This window comes from Ambystoma mexicanum, chromosome 13 (genome assembly GCF_040938575.1).
Source record: "Ambystoma mexicanum isolate Mex_15411 chromosome 13, UKY_AmexF1_1, whole genome shotgun sequence".
In the NCBI taxonomy this organism is placed as follows: Eukaryota; Metazoa; Chordata; class Amphibia; order Caudata; family Ambystomatidae; genus Ambystoma; species Ambystoma mexicanum.
This window is the reverse complement of record NC_090938.1, coordinates 35,427,749-35,449,266: the sequence shown is the minus strand read 5'-3', so window position 1 is coordinate 35,449,266 and position 21,518 is coordinate 35,427,749. Positions and strand designations below refer to the sequence as shown.

At 50.2% G+C, this 21,518-nt stretch overlaps 1 protein-coding gene across 5 annotated transcripts in view; it reads left to right on the top strand.

Annotated features, from left to right (window-relative positions):
• The window catches only part of PLEKHA6 (pleckstrin homology domain containing A6), a 534,942-nt gene that overhangs the window by 430,505 nt on the left and 82,919 nt on the right, over window positions 1-21,518 (top strand). For all 5 annotated transcript variants that reach the window (XM_069633107.1, XM_069633108.1, XM_069633109.1 and 2 more), the window contains 4 exons: window positions 1,380-1,555; window positions 4,051-4,533; window positions 8,104-8,617; window positions 11,955-12,041. In XM_069633107.1, coding sequence (XP_069489208.1) covers window positions 1,380-1,555; window positions 4,051-4,533; window positions 8,104-8,617; window positions 11,955-12,041 — 1,260 coding nt within the window. The remainder of the gene's footprint in view (window positions 1-1,379; window positions 1,556-4,050; window positions 4,534-8,103; window positions 8,618-11,954; window positions 12,042-21,518) is intronic.

The following is a 21,518-nucleotide window of genomic DNA, read 5'->3' as shown; positions in this document are numbered from 1 at the left end:
GGAGGTTGATGGTGCCGGGAGTTGGAGGTTGATGGTGCTGTGGGTTGGAGGTTGATGGTGCTGTGGGTTGGAGGTTGATGGTGCCGTGGGTTGGAGGTTGATGGTGCTGTGGGTTGGAGGTTGATGGTGCCGTGGGTTGTCGGTTGATGGTGGTGTGGGTTGGAGGTTTATGGTGCCGTGGGTTGGAGGTTGATGGTGTCGTGGGTTGGGGGTTGATGGTGCCGTGGGTTGGGGGTTGATGGTGCCGTGGGTTGGGGGTTGATGCTGTCATGGGTTGCGGGTTGATGGTGCCGTGGGTTGTCGGTTGATGGTGGTGTGGGTTGGATGTTGATGGTGCCGTGGGTTGGAGGTTGATGGTGCCGTGGGTTGGAGGTTGATGGTGCCGTGGGTTGGAGGTTGATGGTGCCGTGGGTTGGAGGTTGATGGTGCCGTGGGTTGGAGGTTGATGGTGCCGTGGGTTGGAGGTTGATGGTGCAGTGGGTTGGAGGTTGATGGTGCCGTGGGTTGTCGGTTGATGGTGGTGTGGGTTGGAGGTTTATGGTGCCGGGAGTTGGAGGTTGATGGTGCCGGGAGTTGGAGGTTGATGGTGCTGTGGGTTAGAGGTTTAGGGTGTCATGGTTTAGAATTTGATTGTGCCTTGGGTGAGAAGTTAATGGTGCCCTGAGTGAGTAGTGGAGGGCCACATGGTGAGAATTTGAGACAGTGTCATTTAAATGTTGTGTGCGCAATGGTTTAAACTTTAGTGGGTTCAAATTTGAGTGCAGTGGGTTTATGGGTGCCACAGGTCAGACGTTCACGGAGCAATTGGTGGAAAAAGGCGGGTATCATGGGTTTGATCGTTGACGTTGCCAGTGGATAAGTAAACTGGATCACAGTCAGTGAAAAGTCGTGGGTCCCTATGGTTGAAACATTGTGCCTGACTAGGTAGCTTCTCACTCCCTACAGGCTATTAAGTCACCTTGGCACTGAGGAATTTCCTAATTTTTCTTACTAGCAAGTAAGCCTCTGAGGGTGAGGTTACTTTCCTACATGAGATTAATTGAATCATTGCTGAAGTGGGCTTCTCTAAATACCTCAGCAGAGACCCTCCCATCCCACCTCTGGATATCCATTTTTACACTTGGCAATGTCCTCAAGAGGTGGGGGATGGGGGGGGGGCGCTTAATATAGGCGTTGGAAGATTTCTGCGGAGGACTCTGCTAGGTGCTGGCCCTGCTAGAGAGTGAGAGCCCATGTGGGGATTCCCCTTTTCATCTGAACTGAGACCCCACGACAACGCTTTGAGGGAATCCCAACCCCACAGCCGCTGCTTCACCCTGTGCATTTCTGGGGCATGTCCTCGTGGAGGTCTGATCGACCTCTTGCTTTTGTGTCCCCAGGTGACCGTCTGCCGGCCAGGGGAAGCTCTGGACAGTAACGAGAACTGCATCTCTCCACAGGCGGAGCATGCCGGCATCCGCACCTACATCTTCAGTGCAGAGGGCGCCGAGGAGCAGGAGTCCTGGATCCAAGCCATGAGCGAGGCGTCCAGCATGCATTCCCAGCTGTCGCACAGGTCAGTAAGTCGGCGTGTCTGAGAAGGGTATACCCCCCTGTCTTCCTCCCTCCCTTCCATCCAGTAGATGGATGATTCACACACCAAGCCACCAAACTCCCCCCCAACCTTTACTTTCATCAACCACATTTACCTCAACCACCTTTCGTTCCATTCCTGTTGGTTGTACACATTGTTTTTTCTTTTAACGGCAAGTACACCCCACATCCCCCCCCCCCTTCCTTTACCCCATTCCTCCCGGTGTGTGTGTGTGTGTATATATATATATATATATATATATATATACATGTGTGTGTTGGTGATACGACACATATGAGTTCATCGAGGTAAGCGCGGTCGACGACACCACAGGGTATCCAAGCACACGCCTTTGCGTTAAGTCGTAATAGGATATAATACGCCATTTCTAGTATTAAAGGTCAGCGCAGGACGCCCCACTCACCCTTGACACGGAGAATCGCCTGATCCGTAAACGTACGTGTTCTGGAGAGATTGTCACGGAAGTGCCTTAAAAAAACAAAGGAAATAAATCAGCCCTTTGGCCACGCCATCATTTTCATTGACTCTGCAATGGGACGTTGAAATATGAAACAAAAAATAACGAGTTTTTTCTAATCGAATTATCAAAATGCCGTGTTTTTTTTTTACGCTTTGTTCAATTTGAAATGCGGGGGGATCCACCGCCCCCTTGCAGCCCCAATCCACCCCCACATTCACCCTACCTTCATTTATTCCCTTATCTAACCCCTCTTTATTTGGGGGTAACATTTTTAAAAAATGAGATTTAAAAAAATTGTTTTCGGCCTCATTATTTTTTATTTGTTTTCTTGAGGGAATATCCTGCTATGAACAACGACGTGGAAACACCACAGGTGGGGTGACCAGTCCCGGTTTTCCCGGGACAGTCACAGGAAATCACCCTCCATCTCGCGGTCCCGGGACTTTTTTCATTTTAGAAATCCGTCCCGGGTTTGCACGGTTGGGTGGCTATAGTGCCAGTTTTTTCCAGGACCCGATTTTGAAATCCCGAATTCGGGTCCCGGTGCGACTCTTCCTGCGTGAAAGGGGGCGCCCCCATTTCCTCCCACTTTCCCACCCTGGCATTTTCTTCCAATGAGAGGAGTGTGTCTGTGAGCACCAGGGGCGTTGCTAGGGGGGGCTAAGTGGGCTATAGCCCCTGATCTTTTGGTTGGAGACCCGGATAGAATCTCAGGAGCTACAGCCAAAAGACTAGCTAGCCCCCAGTCCCAACAGTTCTGACATCAGCGTAGCCATGGGTCTTTTCCAGACTTAGCAACTCCCCTGGTGAGCACACCACCTGCCGGCCCCCCACAACAGGCCATTGACATAGAAGTAGGACTACAGTTTTATTTGTATTCACGTTAGTCCTACTTCTATGTCTATGGCCTGTCCCGGTTCTGAACTCCCATTGGAAAAGGATACATAATGGGGGCAAGAATGTAAAAAAACGTGCAAGACTCTGGCTACACAGCCACCGTATGAAGGGAGTAGCGATGGGATTGTGAAGTCCCAGAATGCAACATGTTGTTGACGGAACAGCCAGAGCTGGATGCCTGTGTCGGCCATGTCATGGGACCACTTTGCAATACTTCAGCTTGGTTTGACTATAGCTTTATCAGGTGGTCGAAAATACTTCACCAATTTCTGCATTCTGGGACTCGTAGTGTTACTCATTCAATTATGAATGCACAGCTGCAGGGGGCGGGGCTTTAGAGCTACTGCGGGCGGGGCTTCCGCATGTGGCGTTGCCCATAGAGTCCGCGCGAGGTTCCTTTTTATTATCAGTTAAGTTTTCAACTGTTTCCGGAATGTATGATTGTTCTGCTCTCAGCGCAGGCAGAGGGGTGGGGGGGGGGCTCGTGTTCCAAAGTGTAACTGCGGTGATGGGGTAGCTGCCCCCACCCTCCCACTCTGATGAGTCTAAATTTTGGTTGGATGAGGCAATTGTTGTAGGCCGATCTTGCTGTTCTTGAGGATTCTGCTCTGATGAGATTTTGAGCGGGGTACGGTTCCGTGCCCATGAGGAAAAGGAATTTTGGAAATGCCTTCATGACCCATTTACCATGACTTGCTTGGTTCTGGCCTGCCGGTCCGATGGCACAGCAAGTAGAGCGCTCGCTTTGACATCTGTGCAGAGCCTGCTGACGCAGGTTCGAATCCTGACAGGGCCAAACTCAGCCTGTCATCCTTCTGAGTTCGATAAATGAGCACCACACACTGTGGCTAATAAGAAGCAGCGCTCCGATACCCGAGGGTTCGTAGCGCTATATAAGTGCTAAATTAGGATTATTATTATTATTGATCTGACAGTAGAGCTGTAACCTGGTCACGATGCTTACCTCAATACCTAGGAAGGGTGGCCCACCCCATGCGTTCCACTAACCCCACACCCTGAGCCTAAAGCAAGTGGCCTGAGTGGAACAGCCCTAAAATCAATGGTTTCGATCCTAATTCCGCCCCTTTTTGTGTTTTAGGAATGATGCCATGGACACAGAGAACACGCCACCCAGCCAGGACCACCATGGATTTTTGGCCCACCGCGAGCGGCAACGGGCGGACCTGGAGAAGCAGAGGGGGGAGGGCGACGGACGGGGGTCTGAGAAGATTGAGCGCAGAGCGGAGAGGATTGAGAGTAAAAAGGAGGCACCCCCACTCAAGCCCAATGGCCTGGCGACCCCGCAGGAAATGCCCTCTGAGCCGGGCAGTCCGTACCCAGACGCCCCACGGGGCTCTGCCACCGGGGACCGTCCCCTGCAACCCAATGGGTGGCAGTTTCAGTCTCCCAGTAGACCAGGTAGTACTGCCTACCCGCCGCTGGAGGGGGATAACCTGGCACACCGGCGCTTCGTCCCGCGCACCAACCCCGAGAAGATGGCGCAGCGACAAAGCTCCATGACGCAGCTGCAGCAGTGGGTGAACCTGCGGCGGGGGGCTCCTCCCCCAGAGGAACTGCAGAGGTAAGAAACTTCAGTAGAGTGAATAGTGCACATGGTGGTGGCCAAAAACCTTCCTTTCAGCGGTGGGATGATTTTGGGAAAATCTTAGCAGACACCAGAACGAACAAATGAACTGTGAGCAAAAGGAAGTGGTCAGCCACGTGTGGGGCATGCCTAGAACGTGATCTGCAGCATGCCAGGGTGGGCAGACTGGGCACAGTGGCTGTATAGAGCATGTCTGAGGGTGGAGACTGGGCACAGTGGCTGTATAGAGCATGTCTGAGGGTGGAGACTGGGCACAGTGGCTGTATAGAGCACGTCTGAGGGTGTAGACTGGGCACAGTGGCTGTATAGAGGATGTCTGAGGGTGGAGACTGGGCACAGAGGCTGTATAGTGCATGTCTGAGGGTGTAGACTGGGCCCAGTGGCTGTATAGAGCACGTCTGAGGGTGTAGACTGGGCACAGTGGCTGTATAGAGCATGTCTGAGGGTGGAGACTGGGCACAGTGGCTGTATAGAGCACGTCTGAGGGTGGAGACTGGGCACAGTGGCTGTATAGAGCACGTCTGAGGGTGTAGACTGGGCAAAGTGGCTGTATAGAGCATGTCTGAGGGTGGAGACTGGGCACAGTGGCTGTATAGAGCACGTCCGAGGGTGGAGACTGGGCACAGTGGCTGTATAGAGCACGTCTGAGGGTGTAGACTGGGCACAGTGGCTGTATAGAGGATGTCTGAGGGTGGAGACTGGGCACAGTGGCTGTATAGTGCATGTCTGAGGGTGTAGACTGGGCCCAGTGGCTGTATAAAGCACGTCTGAGGGTGTAGACTGGGCACAGTGGCTGTATAGAGCATGTCTGAGGGTAGAGACTGGGCACAGTGGCTGTATAGAGCACGTCTGAGGGTGGAGACTGGGCACAGTGGCTGTATAGAGCACGCCTGAGGGTGTAGACTGGGCAAAGTGGCTGTATAGAGCATGTCTGAGGGTGGAGATTGGGCACAGTGGCTGTATAGAGCATGTCTGCGGGTGTAGACTGGGCAGAGTGTCTGTATAGGGCACATCTGGGGGTGTAGACAGGGCACTGTTTGTATAGGGCATGTCTGGGGGTGCAGACTGGGCACTGTCTGTATAAAGCATGTCTGAGGGTATACACTCGGCACAGTGTCGGCATAGGGCACATCTGGGGGGCAGACTGGGCACCTTCTGTATAGGGCATGTCTGGGGGTGCAGACTGGGCACTGTCTGTATAAAACATGTCTGAGGAGTGAGTATGGGTCGTGGGGGGCTGGACACTGTCTATATAAAGTATGTCTGGAGGGGCAGACTGGGCACAGTGGCTGTATAGGGCATGTCTGGGGGGTGCAGACTGGGCACAGTGTCTGTATAAAGCATGTCTGAGGGTGTACACTGGGCAGTATGTCTGTATAGGGCATGTCTGGGGGTGTAGACTGGGCACTGTCGCAGAATAGAGCTTGCGTGGGGGGACAGGCGTGGCACTGATTCTGTATGTACAGCATGCGTGGAGGAACTGGCATGGTACTGATTCTGTATGTACAGCATGCGTGGAGGAACTGGCATGGCACTGATTCTGTATATACAGCATGCGTGGAGGAACTGGCATGGCACTGATTCTGTATGTACAGCATGCGTGGAGGAACTGGCATGGCACTGATTCTGTATATACAGCATGCGTGGAGGGACTGGCATGACACTGATTCTGTATGTACAGCATGCGTGGAGGAACTGGCATGGCACTGATTCTGTATATACAGCATGCGTGGAGGGACTGATGTGGCACTGATTCTATATAGAGCACGTCAGGTCTGGGGGTTTGGGCACTCTCTGTATACACTGATATGGCACTGATTCTGTATTTACAGCATGCGTGGAGGCACCGACATGGCACTGATTCTATATAGAGCACGTCATGTCTGGGGGGTTGGGTACTCTCTGTACACAGCATGAGTGGAGGGACTGTCATGGCACTGATTCTATATAGAGCACGTCATGTCTGGGGGGGTTGGGTACTCTCTGTATACAGCTTGCGTGGGGGGACAGGCGTGGCACTGATTCTGTATGTACAGCATGCGTGGAGGAACTGGCATGGCACTGATTCTGTATATACAGCATGCGTGGAGGGACTGACGTGGCACTGATTCTATATAGAGCACGTCAGGTCTGGGGGTTTGGGCACTCTCTGTATACACTGATATGGCACTGATTCTGTATATACAGCATGCGTGGAGGCACCGACATGGCACTGATTCTGTATATACAGCAGTGTGGAGGGACTGACATGGCACTGATTCTATATAGAGCACGTCGTGTCTGGGGGGGTTGGGCACTCTCTGTATACAGCATGCATGGAGGGACCGACATGGCACTGATTCTGTATAGAGCATGTCATGTCTGGGGGGTTGGGCACTCTCTGTATACAGCATGGCACTGATTCTGTATAGAGCAGGTCACGTCTGGGGGTTGGGCACTCTGTATACAGCATGGCACTGATTCTGTAGAGCATGTCACGTCTGGGGGTTGGGCACTCTCTGTATACAGCATGGCACTGATTCTGTATAGAGCATGTCACGTCTGGGGGTTGGGCACTCTCTGTATAAAGCATGGCACTGATTCTGTATAGAGCATGTCACGTCTGGGGGTTGGCACTCTCTGTATACAGCATGGCACTGATTCTGTATAGAGCATGTCACGTCTGGGGGTTGGGCACTCTCTGTACACAGCATGGCACTGATTCTGTATAGAGCATGTCACGTTGGGGGTTGGGCACTCTCTGTATACAGCATGGCACTGATTCTGTATAGAGCATGTCACGTCTGGGGGTTGGGCACTCTCTGTATACAGCATGGCACGGATTCTGTATAGAGCATGTCATGTCTGGGGGTTGGGCACTCTCTGTATACAGCATGGCACTGATTCTGTCTTGGGGGTTGGGCACCCTCTGTCTACAGCATGCATGGAGGGACCGACATGGCACTGATTCTGTATAGAGCATGTCATGTCTGGGGGGTTGGGCACTCTCTGTATACAGCATGGCACTGATTCTGTATAGAGCATGTCACGTCTGGGGGGTTGGGCACTCTCTGTATACAGCATGGAACTGATTCTGTATAGAGCATGTCACGTCTGGGGGGTTGGGCACTCTCTTTATACAGCATGGCACTGGTTCTGTATAGAGCATGTCATGTCTGGGGGGTTGGGCACTCTCTGTACACAGCATGGATGGAGGGACCGACATGGCACTGATTCTGTATAGAGCATGTCTGGGATGGCTAAGCACGCGCTATGTCCGATAACTCTTCCTGTATAGCTCATGCTTGGCAATGTCAGGCTGGAGACACTCAAGGCTGAGACATTGTTTCCATATTGCACATGTTGGGAAAGGCCAGGTTGGACACCCCAAGTTGGTCAAGCAGGTAACATGCTCTGGGTGGCTGCCTGGCCAGAATTGAAATCCCTAATGTTCTTGTTGCTGACTCTTTGCTCATGGGAGTGAGGCTTGCACCTCTGCATGCAGTGGTCAGGGGCTGGTTTTTGAAGCATTGCAACCATCTCATTGAGTGACTTTCTCTCCTCCAGCCCCACCAGGTTCTTTCCAGGGCCGCCTGGAGTGCGAGACTTCTACGACCCCTACTCACCACAGTACCCTGAGGAGTACCAGTTCTTCCCTCCGGGCGTCCGGCCCGACAGCATCTGCTCCATGCCGGCCTTTGAACGCGTCAACGCTCCATGGCCCATGGAGGAGAAGAGGCCGGCCTTCCGCAACGGTGGTCCTTACCACCCCCGAGACTGGAAAGATCAGGCCGGCTATGGACGACAGCAGGATGGGCCCGTATGGATGGCTGGGGGTGGCCGTCAACCTATGTACTATGATGAAATTGACAGTACCTCAGACTCCCTACGGCGGCTCTCCTTTCAGCCGCGCTCTAGGTCTGTGCCACGGTCCCCCAGCCAGGGCACCTACAACCGGCCACGACTGTACTCTCCCGTCAGGTCGCCCAGTGCCCGCTTTGACCGCCTACCACCCCGCAGTGAAGCGATCTACGCCGACCCGGCAGCCTACATTATGCGGCGCTCTGTCAGCTCTCCGAAGGTAAAAAGGGGTTATGTTGGGGGTACTGAAACCCCATTCTTGTGTTCAGTTGCCCTCAAAGCAGGGCACACTTATTGGTTGTAGGTGGTTCTGGCATCTACCATTCCCCATGGCACGCTTCTGCCATTTCAAGTATTTTACTGGAATTTAAATAGCACTTTTGCCGAAGGGATGTATGGGGTAAAATAAGGGTATAAAGGTATGGGGTGATGATAAATGAACAGTTGCAAAGAAAACCATGTGTAAGTCTGTGAGGAAGAGGAAAAACTATATAAGAAACAGATTCAGAAGATGGCAAAGAATGGAAGGAGCTTGATGCGGGATCTAACGAGCGTCGCCTGGGAAAAGGTTGCCAGGGGGCGACATTTCCCCAAATGTGCACTCCCATGAAAATCAAGCACTTTCCCCAAATATTCTAGGCCTGGAGTTAGAATAGTAATGCATATCCATCCTGGAATATGTGGGTGAAGGATTTTAGGGGTGCAGGGAAAGAAATCGTCTACCTGGCGACGTTTTCCCACTGGACATGTACACATAGAGCCCGGACAGGTAGGGACAGTAGCCTCCAGTGCTTAGAAACTGGAAGAGAAAAGGGGCTTAAGCCGGATTGCCCATGGGTGCGGCAGGGATTATGGGAAGGAGATATTGCTGTAGAGAACTAAGCCGATGAGATGGATGCTAGAAGGAGACCTTAGTGGAACGATAGAGTGGGCGGAGACCATGGATTCTTTTATATACTGTGCATAGAGAGTCGAATAGGAGGTGAGGGTCAAAGGGAAGCCAAGAGATCGGGAAAAGAGAGGGAGTAATCGAAGCACGTGGGTAGAGAGAAAAGAGGAGTTAAAGACCGAGTGAAGGAGGCAAGCAAAGAGACAGGATGTCGGACTGAAAGAGCTACGTAGTCAGTTGGGAGAAGATAAGAGAGGATATCAGGAGCTTTGTGCGCAGAAGGGGAGACATTGGCAAGATCTTTGAATATTGTCGATCAAAGCAACCAGTGCGAGCAGTGCTAGAAATCTGAAAAGAGAAAGTAAGAATGGAGACCGAGGTGCCGCCAAATTCATGAGCGCTTGTAGTAAGGAGGGAGTATAGGAAAGAGCAGGAGGGGGTAAGGTGGCGAGAAAGAGATGACACGGCAAAGAATAGCACCTCGGTTTCTACATGATTAAGCTGGAGAACGTTGGAGTTCATCCAAGACTGCAGAGCAAAGCGGTCATTGGAAAGAGTGATGAGGTTGGAGTCAGAAAAAGAGGACAAGAAGAGCTCAATCGTGGAGCCATCAGCATTGAAGATTGAAAGAGGTTATGGTCTAGAGCAGGAAGAGGAGAGGACCAAGGAAAGACCCTGAGGGACCCCGGCTCGGAGGAGAAGATAAGATAAAAGGTTGCAAGCCCAAGAAAGTGAATACGAATGGAGAACGGAATATAAGAAGTCAAGTGAGGAGAGCGTGGAAACAAAGGTGGATGTCTAATAGTCAATCGCTACGGAGAGGTCTAAGAGGGTGGGATCGAAGCTGGTTTATCATGGCGAGCTGAGAGCAAAGAGTTAGTGGTGTAGAGGAAATGGAATGGACAAGAGCTTGTTGGTCCAGAAAGCAGTAGAGTTGGGCATAGAAAGCAGTAGAGTTGGGCATAGAAAGGAGTAGAGTTGGGCATAGGCCAAACTGTTTAGAATAGAGAGGATAATGGTGTGCTTGAAATGGAAGTAAGGGTTTAAGGTACAGAGAGAGAGAGATGAAAAGGGGAATTATGTAGAGGAAGAGCTGAGGAAAGACTTGAGGGTCTAGCAAACGGGATAGAGGATCAAAAGGTCTGGTCTGGTAGGGTGAGCACCTCCGAGACCGAGGGAGATCACGTGGATGCAGAGGGAGAAGGTGAGAGTGATGGAAGATCAGGGTGAGAGGGTGATGAACGCAGAAGAGAAACCTTGGTGGTAAAGGCATTGGAAAAGTAAGGTGAGGAGGAGGGATCAGGAGAGGTAGGGACAGAAATATGGTTGGGGAATTGAGACAGACACTGTGGGTAGGAAGAAACTGAGCAAGATAAAATGAGTAGTGTTTTTTTTTCTCACTGCTTTAGAGGGAAATCCTAAGCGTGAAGGGGGGGAAGGAGGGTGAGGTGGTCAGTGGAGCGAACTGACCCTTTTCCCACCATCTTTCAGAGCAGCAAAGGGAAGTTCAAAGGGGTGAAGGCAGGAGACGGCACAGGTTGAGGAGGTTTCCGGGAGCGAGTAAAATGTCAGGCAGGAAAGATTGAGTCATGAGAGGAAATACGAGCAGAATCCAGGCATAAGGCAACAAAGTCGACTGGGAGAAAGGAGACCAGATTGGGTGAGAGGCGGGGCAAAAGAAGAGGAGAGATGCATGTGGGAGTATTAAAGTGACGTAGATCACAATGAAAAAACATTGAAATGAATGGAAAGGAGGAGGGAGGCTCTCGCAGTGGCCAGGTTCTCCCACCACCAGGCTCTCCCCAGCATCTGGTTCTCCCCAGCGCCAGCCTTTCCCCAGAGTCAGGCTCTCGCCAGTGCTCTTCTGGGCACCAAGTTCTCCTACTAGCAGGTTCCTACAAGCTTCTGGCTTCCCAAATGTCAGATAATGCTTACTGCTAGCCCCCCGCAAGCGGCTGTCCCCAGTGTTGGGCTCTCCCAGGTGCCATCCTCTCCTACCATCTGGCTCTTCCATGCTTCTGGATTCTCAGATGTAAGCTTCTGCTTAGTGTCAGCACCTGTCCCTGGCTCTCCCCAAGTGTTAGGCTCTCCCAGGTACCAGGGTCTCCTGTCAGGTGCCAGGGTCTCCTGCCATCAGGCTCTTCCAGGCTTCTGGTTTCTCAGATGTAAGGTTCTGCTTAGTGCCAGCCGCCTGCCCCCTGGCTCTCCCCAGTGTTGGGCTCTCCCAGGTGCCTGGTTCTCCTACTATCAGGCTCTTCCAGGCTTCTGGATTCTCAGATGTAAGGTTCTGCTAAGTGCCAGGCTCACGCCCAGCATCACGTGCTACCTAGTGCGTGTCTTTGCGTTCATTATCTCTCAGAGTCACTGACCTGATGCGGAGAAATTGTGAATCCATGATAGATAGAACACGTATGAATGCCAGCTACTGGCCAATCCCCTTTGGTGCACCTCCCATTCCCAAACACATGTCATGCCCGCCTGTCAAGCACTGTGTCAGGTCATAGAATATGTGAAGAAAGGTGGAGACTGACAATGGGCTGGATTTGAAAGGCGACTTCTGCCTTTCGATTCATAAAAGTCTTGATGAAGGCTACCAAAAGCTTGGAGGGGGGGTCTCCAATCTGTCTTGGACCATCTTAAGATTCTTTCTCTTGTGTTTTTTTCACAGTATGACTATGTGACGGACCGGAGACCACCAGCAGCAGGAATGTATCCCTACAATTATCCAGGATCCCCCAACATTCACGACAAAATGGTACGTCCATGTAATGGCCATGTCCTAAATTGATTAAATCCATCCAGCTTTCTGGACTGGTGAAGTAGTGGCAGGTTGGGATATAGGCACGTTTAGAGAACTTAAGGCAGGCCACAACCTCTGCACAGTGGTGGAATAGCTGGGCAGAGTCAATCTCTTGCCGGGGACAGCCAGACATGCAAGCGACTGTGCCCCAAACCGAACACCTTTTAGGCCCAATCGACTTGTCGCGATTTGTGTAGACTTCCCAATTGCTCCTCTACTTAAGAGAGAAAAAAAGGGGGAGGTGGAGATGGGCGTATTGTGGATTGTGGGGCCTGCATGCAAAGGGGTGAAGGTGGAATCTATGGTTGGGTGGAGTTGTTGTAAGGGAGTCGTAATACAAGATGATTAAAGCAATACACAAAGCCTTTCACCAAGAGCCCCTGGTAGAATATCAGATCCTATTAGTTTGGAAAAGTAAGCGCAGGAGAGGGACACATTTTACCGAAGCTTTCATCGATCAGTGTGTATATTGGACATAAGCATTATTCCCCCCTAAACTGACCCCTAAGTCTCATTAGTACCCGGGGAGGGTCAACAAGTTTATAACAAGCGAGCTCATTTGCCCTTGCTCGGTCATTACCATCCCGACAAATCCTTTGTTGTGCCGTTCACAGCTGCATTCTGGCCACGATGGAAAGGGAGAAGGGACTACTCCCCTGTCCCTGGTGGCCATCTTGTTTGGTTACTTTTTATTATTTATTCAATGACTACCATTGAAAGGGAGAAAGGACTATGTACAGTTCCTGCTCCCTGTTCCAGGTTGGTCATTTTTCTTTCTTTTTTTCAGTTGCACAATGCCAAAGACATCACGCAACTGTGAAAAGGTAATTATTAGTACCCCTGTTTAACGGGCTGGGGTACTAATAGCAGTAAATCCCTTGCTTCGCTTGGGCCTGTAACTATGGGCCTTGGGGCATTACCTGACATGACAATGCCCTCCCCGGCTCAGGGCTTATTGCTTAAATATTGATCACAGTTTTGGAGAGATTTGGGTGTAGCTGTTCATTCCATGAGATCAGGGCGATTGTGTGGGATGTTTGTGTTGTGGTGGGGCGGTGGACTGGTGCTGCTGCTCTGTATGCTTCAGACTAGGGGGAGCGGGACAATGTCCACAGAACTCTGGGTTATAAAAAAGATTGAGAAATGGGCACGGATGATGAATTTCTGGCTAGTAAAAAAGAAACCTGGATATTTCCGGTCTTATCCAAACTTTTTATAGCTGGTTATTCATGAACAATAAATGTTACATTTTTACCCTAAAGATCAGGCAGCGAAAACAGTAGAGCGATTCCGCGCGAACAGCGCCTTCCAGGCCTCTGAACTGACCATGTAGCAATGTGCCTGGAAGCAGGAGACCGGCTTCTAGGCACATGTAATTCCCACTTCTTCTGTATTGAGAGTATTGTCAATAAATAACGTTATTCTTTCGAACATCGGTGTGACGTCCTTCTGGCGCACTGCGCATGTGCAACCCCGGATTATTCAGATTATAAACCAGCAAAAACATACATCTTCGGATTTGGGGCTTTGAGGGGTGTGGGGGAGGTGGTTACTTTAATCAGCCCAGTGTTGAAAGAAGTGTGCATTCCTCTGGGGGGGAGGGGGAGGAGGAGGAGGAAGGGAGAGGGGAGAGGGAGAGAGAAAGGGAGAGAGAGAGAGAAAGAGAATATATATATATATATATATGCTTTGCCCAGGAGCATATTGGTACTGCTTTTTTGTACGTGTCCTGCCGATCAATGACCGAGCTATCGGGCGGGAACTCACTTGGGATCCAGAGACATATGTCGGATTGGGATCCACCATCGGATTTCCATAAGGCGACATCTCGGATCTAACGACAGATCTCAAGATGGGCCAAACTTGGGATCCAGCGACATATGTCAGGATGGTATCCACTTGGGAGCCACCATCGGATTTTAATAAGGGTGGCCACTGGGATCTACTGACAGATCTCAAGATGGGCCAAAGTTGAGATCCAGCAGCAGATCTCCAGATGGCTCATCCCTGGGATCCAGTGATCTCTGGATTGCGCACACGTGGGACCCACTAATAAAACCGCTCTCCTGGTGACCAAGTAATCCAAGCAAGTTCTGAATATATCCTGGAAGAGTCTGAGCAGGATTTTCTGACTCTTCTGCAGTGGAACATTTCCAAGAGGGATTGGCAGAGGTTTGCTATCTGAGGGACTAGAGGAAAGTGCATTTAAATAGAGGGCTCGTGTTCATTGCATTGGGCTTTTTTTTGCTGCTCAAATAATAAAAGAAAGTAGGATAAATGGTCAGCAAGGAGTTAAACGGATTCTGTAATGAGAAAAGGATTGGCATTTAGAAAGGATGGAATGTGTGTTGGCTAAAACGTACCATGTCGCCTTTCTTGAGAGCATCACACATCTTCTATCCGGACCCAACCACAATGGCTCCACAGAAATGGTGCACGTTGCGCTGAAGAAGTAAGGTTGACTTCATGTGACGTCTCCGTGAGGCGAGCCGCGAAGCCTTGGCTAGACTAAGCTGTAGGGCATATCCTAATCTGACAGCCCCCTTGCTGTGCTTTCACAGCATCCTGAAGGTGGGCTGGCGCAGGAGGACTATGGAAGGAACCATCTAATCTCCTTTGGGGGTAAATGGCAGCCGCAAAGAGACTACGACTGAAGGATCCGTCTGCCGTCCAGAAGCATCACCCACTCCGAATACGTGTAACGCAGTACTGCGATGAAGGAGGAGCGATGGTGGCGGTCTTCTTGGATTCTATCAAAGCATGTTGTATGGTTGCACCGGCATTAACAATCATGGTGCCAGTCAGAGACCAATGAAGGTACAGCTGAAGTGACCGGGGGCAACATGCATTGGGGAATTGGGCTTAATCTTTGGGAAGGACAGTGAGCAGCCTTGGTAACAAGCATTGGTGCCATGAAAGCCTTTATCAATGACCTTATAGGAGCGTTGGATCTGTAAAATGGACTCTGGGCTCCTGAGTCTAAGTGCTGCAGCAGAATCCCCAGCTCAGGAGTCGGCTAATAAGTGATTACGAAAAGTCACGGCAACCAAGATTCAATGCAGTCAAATTCACAGCCATTTGGATAAGAAAATCCAGGGGGCAACATCTAAAGGGGTTGAGAGACTTGCACATTGCCACACAGAGGTGGGAGAGAGGTTGTTGCCTACTTAATGAACTAAGTAGGTAGGACATCTCTCTTTAACCATCTGGCAAGCAGGCCAATCAGCCACGCAGGCGAGTTTCTCGCCTCGATGGGCAGTAGGACTGCCTATGATCATCTTCCAGGCTGGTCGGACAGTGGCGGTGTTATCCCCTGGATCAAGGCAGAGGTGGATTCTACGGTGGGATGTGGTAGAGGGGTGTATAGCGGGCATCGGTGCGCTTAGTGGGTCCTGTGGTAGTTCGTACCATGGATGGTGCTTGCCCTTGGAGAATTTGAAATCTGCATCTAGTGTGGGAGAACAGGCCTACAGGGCAAATTCTTCCTATTCTATTCTTAAATATATTGGAAATAATAATGTGACAGTAATTTCACAGTTCTACAGCGCAAACACCAAATTCTGCTAAAAGCTGCAGTGATTGGCTAATTTTGCAGGCACCTGTGTGCTGTTGCGCCAATGGTTGCTGCTGCAATCACGACGGCAGCGGTTTGCACAGTGTGCAGCACGACCGCGGCCTATAAAAGCTGTTGACATTGCTTTTTTACAAAGAAAGAATTGTGTAAATAAACCAAAACATGTATTGGAAACGTTCTTTTCAATACATCTCAAAAAATAATTCTTAATATAAATTTACGTCGAATTCCACAAAAAATATCCATAAGTCGAGGGAACGTCCAGAGACGGAACGCCTCCGCGCAGGAGGTAGAATCGGTGCCAGGCCGTAAGCACTAACGAGTGGCATTGGGAATTACAGCACCTGTGCTGGTGGCCATCTCATTCTCTCCTGGTAACTTACAGGGACCAACACCTTCTGTACTTCCCGTACACGGCCCTGCACGCCCTACTACACAGAGATAACATAGGGTCCATGCTTGAAGTGGAGGTGTCACTATTCCAGAGAACCTGCTTCCTGATGAGAAGTGCTGGAGCTAGAAGTGCCAGTACTCCGCCCGGCTAGTCCCAGCCCATTTGAAGCACTGAGTAGGATAGAATTCTTACTCATTCGTCTGACTATCACTTGTGGAAGCAGCAGTAGGAACTGCGGTTGTTTGCCAGATCCCCGCCCTGGCACATCTGAAACTCCACCAAGCCAGTCTTTGACGGGAGGGTGCAAGCAATGGCTCTTTAGACAAACGATTAACGAATCTACTCAAGAGACACCAGAGAAGTGTGGAGTGAAGTGCTGGGTGATCACGGCAACCAACTGGAGCAGATCCTCTGAGAAAGACGAGTCCAACACTTTAAGAGAACTCGAGAACAACATCTTACTGGAAGACAGATACGAAGGGTTGCACCGGGGAGACTGTATGCCTACTTTGCTCCCCACTCGTGCCCCTGAGAATGATGGGCAAGTGAGTGCTCGACTCAGACATCCGCAAAACGCAGGTAGGAATCCTGGCTGGGTGTCAGACTGCTTTTCATCCTTCTGAGGTCGACAAGCTAAGTACCATTACATTGGACAACAATAGAAGACATGTTTAAGGAGCTTACAAGATGGAGTAGTCAAACGTAAAGCCCGATAAACAGTTATCTCGTCTTTGTCGAAGTTTTTGCAGAGTTAATAACAAAGAAAATAAGCTGTGGCCAAGGGACGTCATTTCACCAAAATGCAAGGGGTAGTGGAAGTGACTTCACAAGACCCTTGACCTCTCATGGCATCAGAGGAAGTGATGTCATTTGACCCTGCCCCCCCACGTGACATCACGGAAAGGGATGGCACATGACTGCTCACCCCTTGACAAAACAGGAAGTGATGCAATTTGACCCCGGTCCCCCCACGTGACATCACAGAAAGGGAAGGCACACGACCATTCACCCCTTGACAAAACAGGATGTGGTATCACATAGCATTGTTCCTCAGTACATTAAGAAAAATATGGTTACGGTATCACTGTCATCTGATATACATTTCATACAAGAATGGATCACCGTATGTAGCGTCAATATCATGAGCTCAGCTCGAAAACAGTCAGACATGGTCGAGCCGCGCCACGCCACGCCCGCTGCCCAGGCATGACGGCAGGCGATCTGGAGCTTGCACGTTTAAAAAAATAGTTTGTTTAAACAAACTATTTTTTTAAAAGCGCAAGCTCCAGTCCAGGGTGTCGCTCACAAGGAGATTAAATTCATACTCCCTGTGTAACCACCGAAGCCCAAAGGAGTAAGACCCTCCCACGTTGATTGACACAGGTTACTGGTTCTGTATAACTGGTAGCCACGAGACAACCAATGGGGGGAAGAGGGTTAGGGAGAGGTTTTCATAGGTACGGGGATGTTGGGGAGACCGGAGAGAGGGTTAGGATACGTGATTGGATAGGTAGGGGGGAGCCCAGGGAAGTGATGTTAATGATGCCACATACATAGTACATATGCTTTGACACACACAATTAATGCACATGCCCAGCTAAAGGAAATGTACATGCAACATAACACAATGAAAGTGCACAAACAGCTCCCTTTCTTGGTTGCCTGGCACTGGAAACCAAACCCATACTAGTTAATTGTTTGCGCTCTGTACATGTTAATGCAAGGCGACTTTGCGATTAGGAGTCTTAATTCAAAAATGAACTTGCTGTAAACCACAGTGGCCCAGTGTGTAACAAACACGCAAATGATGTATGACTGAGTTCTCATTTGGAGTTCAAACCGTGTGCTGCCAGCACTGCGGTGTAATATGCATTACACACAATGCCATTATGTATGGCTGTTTCCACATCAGGGTTGAATCTGCGTGTGGGAAGGCTCCACGGCATAACATGCACTGCAAACAAGAATTCAAGCCGCATGTTCTGTTGTAAGGCACAGCGGCAAAACATGCACAGGACACAATTTGACACAATTTATGGCGTTTCACTTGTCTGAGGCTCGGGAAGTCTCCCGCGGCGCCCCTGAGCGTACTGCAGTTCAGCGTGGTCTGCAACGTGAGAGCGGGTACCTGAATCAACGACTTGTGTTGGCTTCTCTCACCATAAACGTCCATTCCACCTTCTTGCACCACAGACTGTGCATGCATGCTCTGGCCCTGCCCGTGCCACACCAACCCAAAATCTCCAGCAAGTCGGCACGGCCAGGGGCGTTCTTAAGGGTGCTCCGGCCGCATGTGCGCAATGCATGTTGCTGCCAGGAACACTGGGAAATGCAGTTTTTTCTATGTTTTCAGCTGCAAAGGGCCCGAAAAACTGCCAGGGCTCCACAAACCCTAAAACTGGGCCAGGGGTTGCAGAATTGGGCCAGGGGTCGCTGGGGAAAAGGCAGGGGTCGCTCTTGCGACCTCTGGCAAACCCCAAATGATGTCTGTGCTGTCGCCAACTGGAGCACAATGATTGTGCCCAGCAGGGACATCACATTGGCAAAAACAGACAGTACTCTGCTCTCAGTGGGACAGAGAGCAAGCCAGCTCAGGCTGGGCTGTAGGTCAGTGCCAGAATTGGGCTGGTTTGAGTTTCTTCACTGTGCAGCTACTAGTTTTGACTAGTGTTACTGAACACATCTTCTTTAAATGCACAGTTTGCAGCAGATGTTACCCAAAAACGTCACCTTGGCTGCTATTCAGTTTACCACAAAAGGAGCACATTGGCATTATCGATTTCTATTGGCGCCCATGCCAATGTTATGCCCCACTCCTGCAGAAACTGGCAGCATGTGGTTGGCAAGCATACTTTAGGTTTGAAAGATACAAGAGCAGCTGAGGCACTCCCAGGGGGTATATATTATATAGCGGTCACTTAGACATGCCTCTGTGAGCAGCCAGCACTGCTCCGCCACAAGTGTTGTGATTCCACTGCCTGCTTGGAATCTGTGAGGAATACGTCACAGGCATTCTGGTAAACGCAGTTCTTCATCAAACATGTGGAAACGGATTGATTGTGACATACTGGTACCTGCTTGATCCAGATTACACTGTGCGAGTAAGAAAAGCCCCACTAAGCAGAGCTTGGAGATTCTCTGTCCAAGAAAGTCTTGCAAAATGGGTCCAGATAGTGAATGTGAAAGCACATGTGCCCCGATGTATCCATTAAAAAGTAGTTACCCCTCACAAAAAAGATATAAAACATTTCTTAAAACTGGGGAATAACATATTGGAAGATGTATAATAAATGATGTGCTTCCGTGCCATGTGTTGGATGAGGAGAGAATGAAGGAAAGGGGGTTGGTAACTGGGAAAGAGGGTAAGAGGAATAGAAACCCAGGGTACCCCTTCTAAGAGAAGCCCATAGGGTAGATAGAGGCCCACTGGGAAATCTTCAGAGTTCCATGTAAACCAGTCAACCACTGGCTGGAGACTGGGAAAGGTTTGGCAACAGGATTGTGCCAGGTTCTAAATGTTCAGTTGAGAGAGGCTGATGGAGGAAAGAGGACGGAGGGGGGAGACGGAGGCAGATTAAGAGGGAGAGGGAAGCAGACAGAGGCTGAGGGGTGAGAAGCAGATGGAGAGAGAGGGAAGCGGACAGAAGGGGAGAGAAACACCTGATTAGATCAGCACAGATTCCTAAACCTAGGCTCTTGCAGTAGGAGGCTTTTTATGCAGTTGTCTTCATGCAGGAGAGCTGCTGTTTGGGACCCCCCTGCCTCCCCTCTTCAGCACCCTACAGTAGGCCCAGTGGGGGGAAAAGGAACGCACACCATGTGTCTAGAGAGGCTTTTGCCTGATTCCATTGGCTCAAGTAGTATTTACCAATCTAAAAGTCGCAACCCTTTTTTTCTGGAATGGTAAATGGTCCAGTCGTTTTTTGTCTCTCCGGGGATAGTATTTCATTTAAGGCATTTGCCAGAGAAGAGGTGTGTGAGCTGGTAAAATATGGTGCCGTTGGCGTGCTTGACTTGAGGATAGGAGTGTTGCAGAGCCCAGAGTAGGCTCTCCCTGGTTCTCTGCCGGTCAGTGTGATGGTGAGTGTGATAGCAGGAATCTGGCAGCAGTGTGCCTGGGGATTTGATTTATTGTAAGGTGGTAAGAGATTGAAACGGTGAGTATGGTATTGTGGAATGGGTCGGTGTTATTAATCTGGACGGGGTCCTCGCTGGTCTTGGCTTTGTTTTTCTCGGGTGATTGTTCGGGAATGTTCCGGTTTTCCTGTCCCTAGCCTCTGTGTTTGCTTTTAGGGGTCTTCACAAGTCCTGTGTCTGTGGTTGATCAGCAAGACTGACCGTGTTTTGGCTCAGAAGGTAGGGTGCGGTTGAAGCTGTCATGTTGCACTCGCAGATGTGAGAAACCTGAAGGTGTCTCACCCGCTAGTCCCTGGGGATCTGTCATCCAGGTGGCCAGGACAAGCCCATTGCTTTTGGATCCAGTTCCTGGGGGTGGGCCAGTGTGGGAGGATCACCTGGGTTGAAGGGTATTGTGGGAGTGGGATGCCAGATGGTGAGAAACGGTATCCCCTTCCCTGTAACACCTTTACCCCATCCTACCAGATAGGATACAGTCCCCCCTCCCCCTCATAACACAAACACTTTCTAATGGACAGCCTGCTATGAGAGAAAACGGATGAGCCGTATACCTGAAATGTCCCAATCCAATGGTCAGGCAGTGTCAGGCAATTCCTGACCATCATGCACCCCTGACTTCCATTACACTTCCCCATACGTATAAAAGGCGAAGCACGAGAGCACACTCTGAGCGGGGTAAAGCAAACGAGGAAGCAGCAGTTCCAAGATGGCAGTTTAACACAAGGCGAAAGACGGCAAAACAGAAGGGGATTGCAAGGAGGGAAGTTCCCTTGACCTTTTCAACGAGGAACCATTACTTTCATGAAACCTCGAGAATATAAAGCGTAAGACCAGGAAACCAGGCTGAAGAATCCTGCATTTTGTGTCAGAGGTTCCCTCGTCTCTCCTGCATCGATAATCAAGGCGGGGAGAATCGCATACTGCCAAGGTACTGTCCTCGGCTCCTACAACAAAGCAGCACCACTGAAATCAACCTAGCCGGTGACTTGGGGAGGCCGATACCAGATCAGTCTGTGTTGAAGCCAAGGTTGCAAGTGGCAACATTGTATAGAGAGCGCTGAAATGAACATTGTTTGAAACGCGTGTGATAACCAACCAAGTGAAGTGAATGGCAGATGAGTGATTCAAACCAAGATACAATACCTTAGACAGAGTGGTCAGACACTGCGTGCGTGCTCATTCATAGGTCTCTGTAAGGTATTCAGCTGAGAGATAGCAAAAGTGAAAGAGTGACAAAGGATTGTGAATTGAAGTGGTCCTGCAATGGGTCAAGCAAAATACTGTGCACAATTGAAATTCTTCAATGTTAACAGAGTAAAGAAAGTTT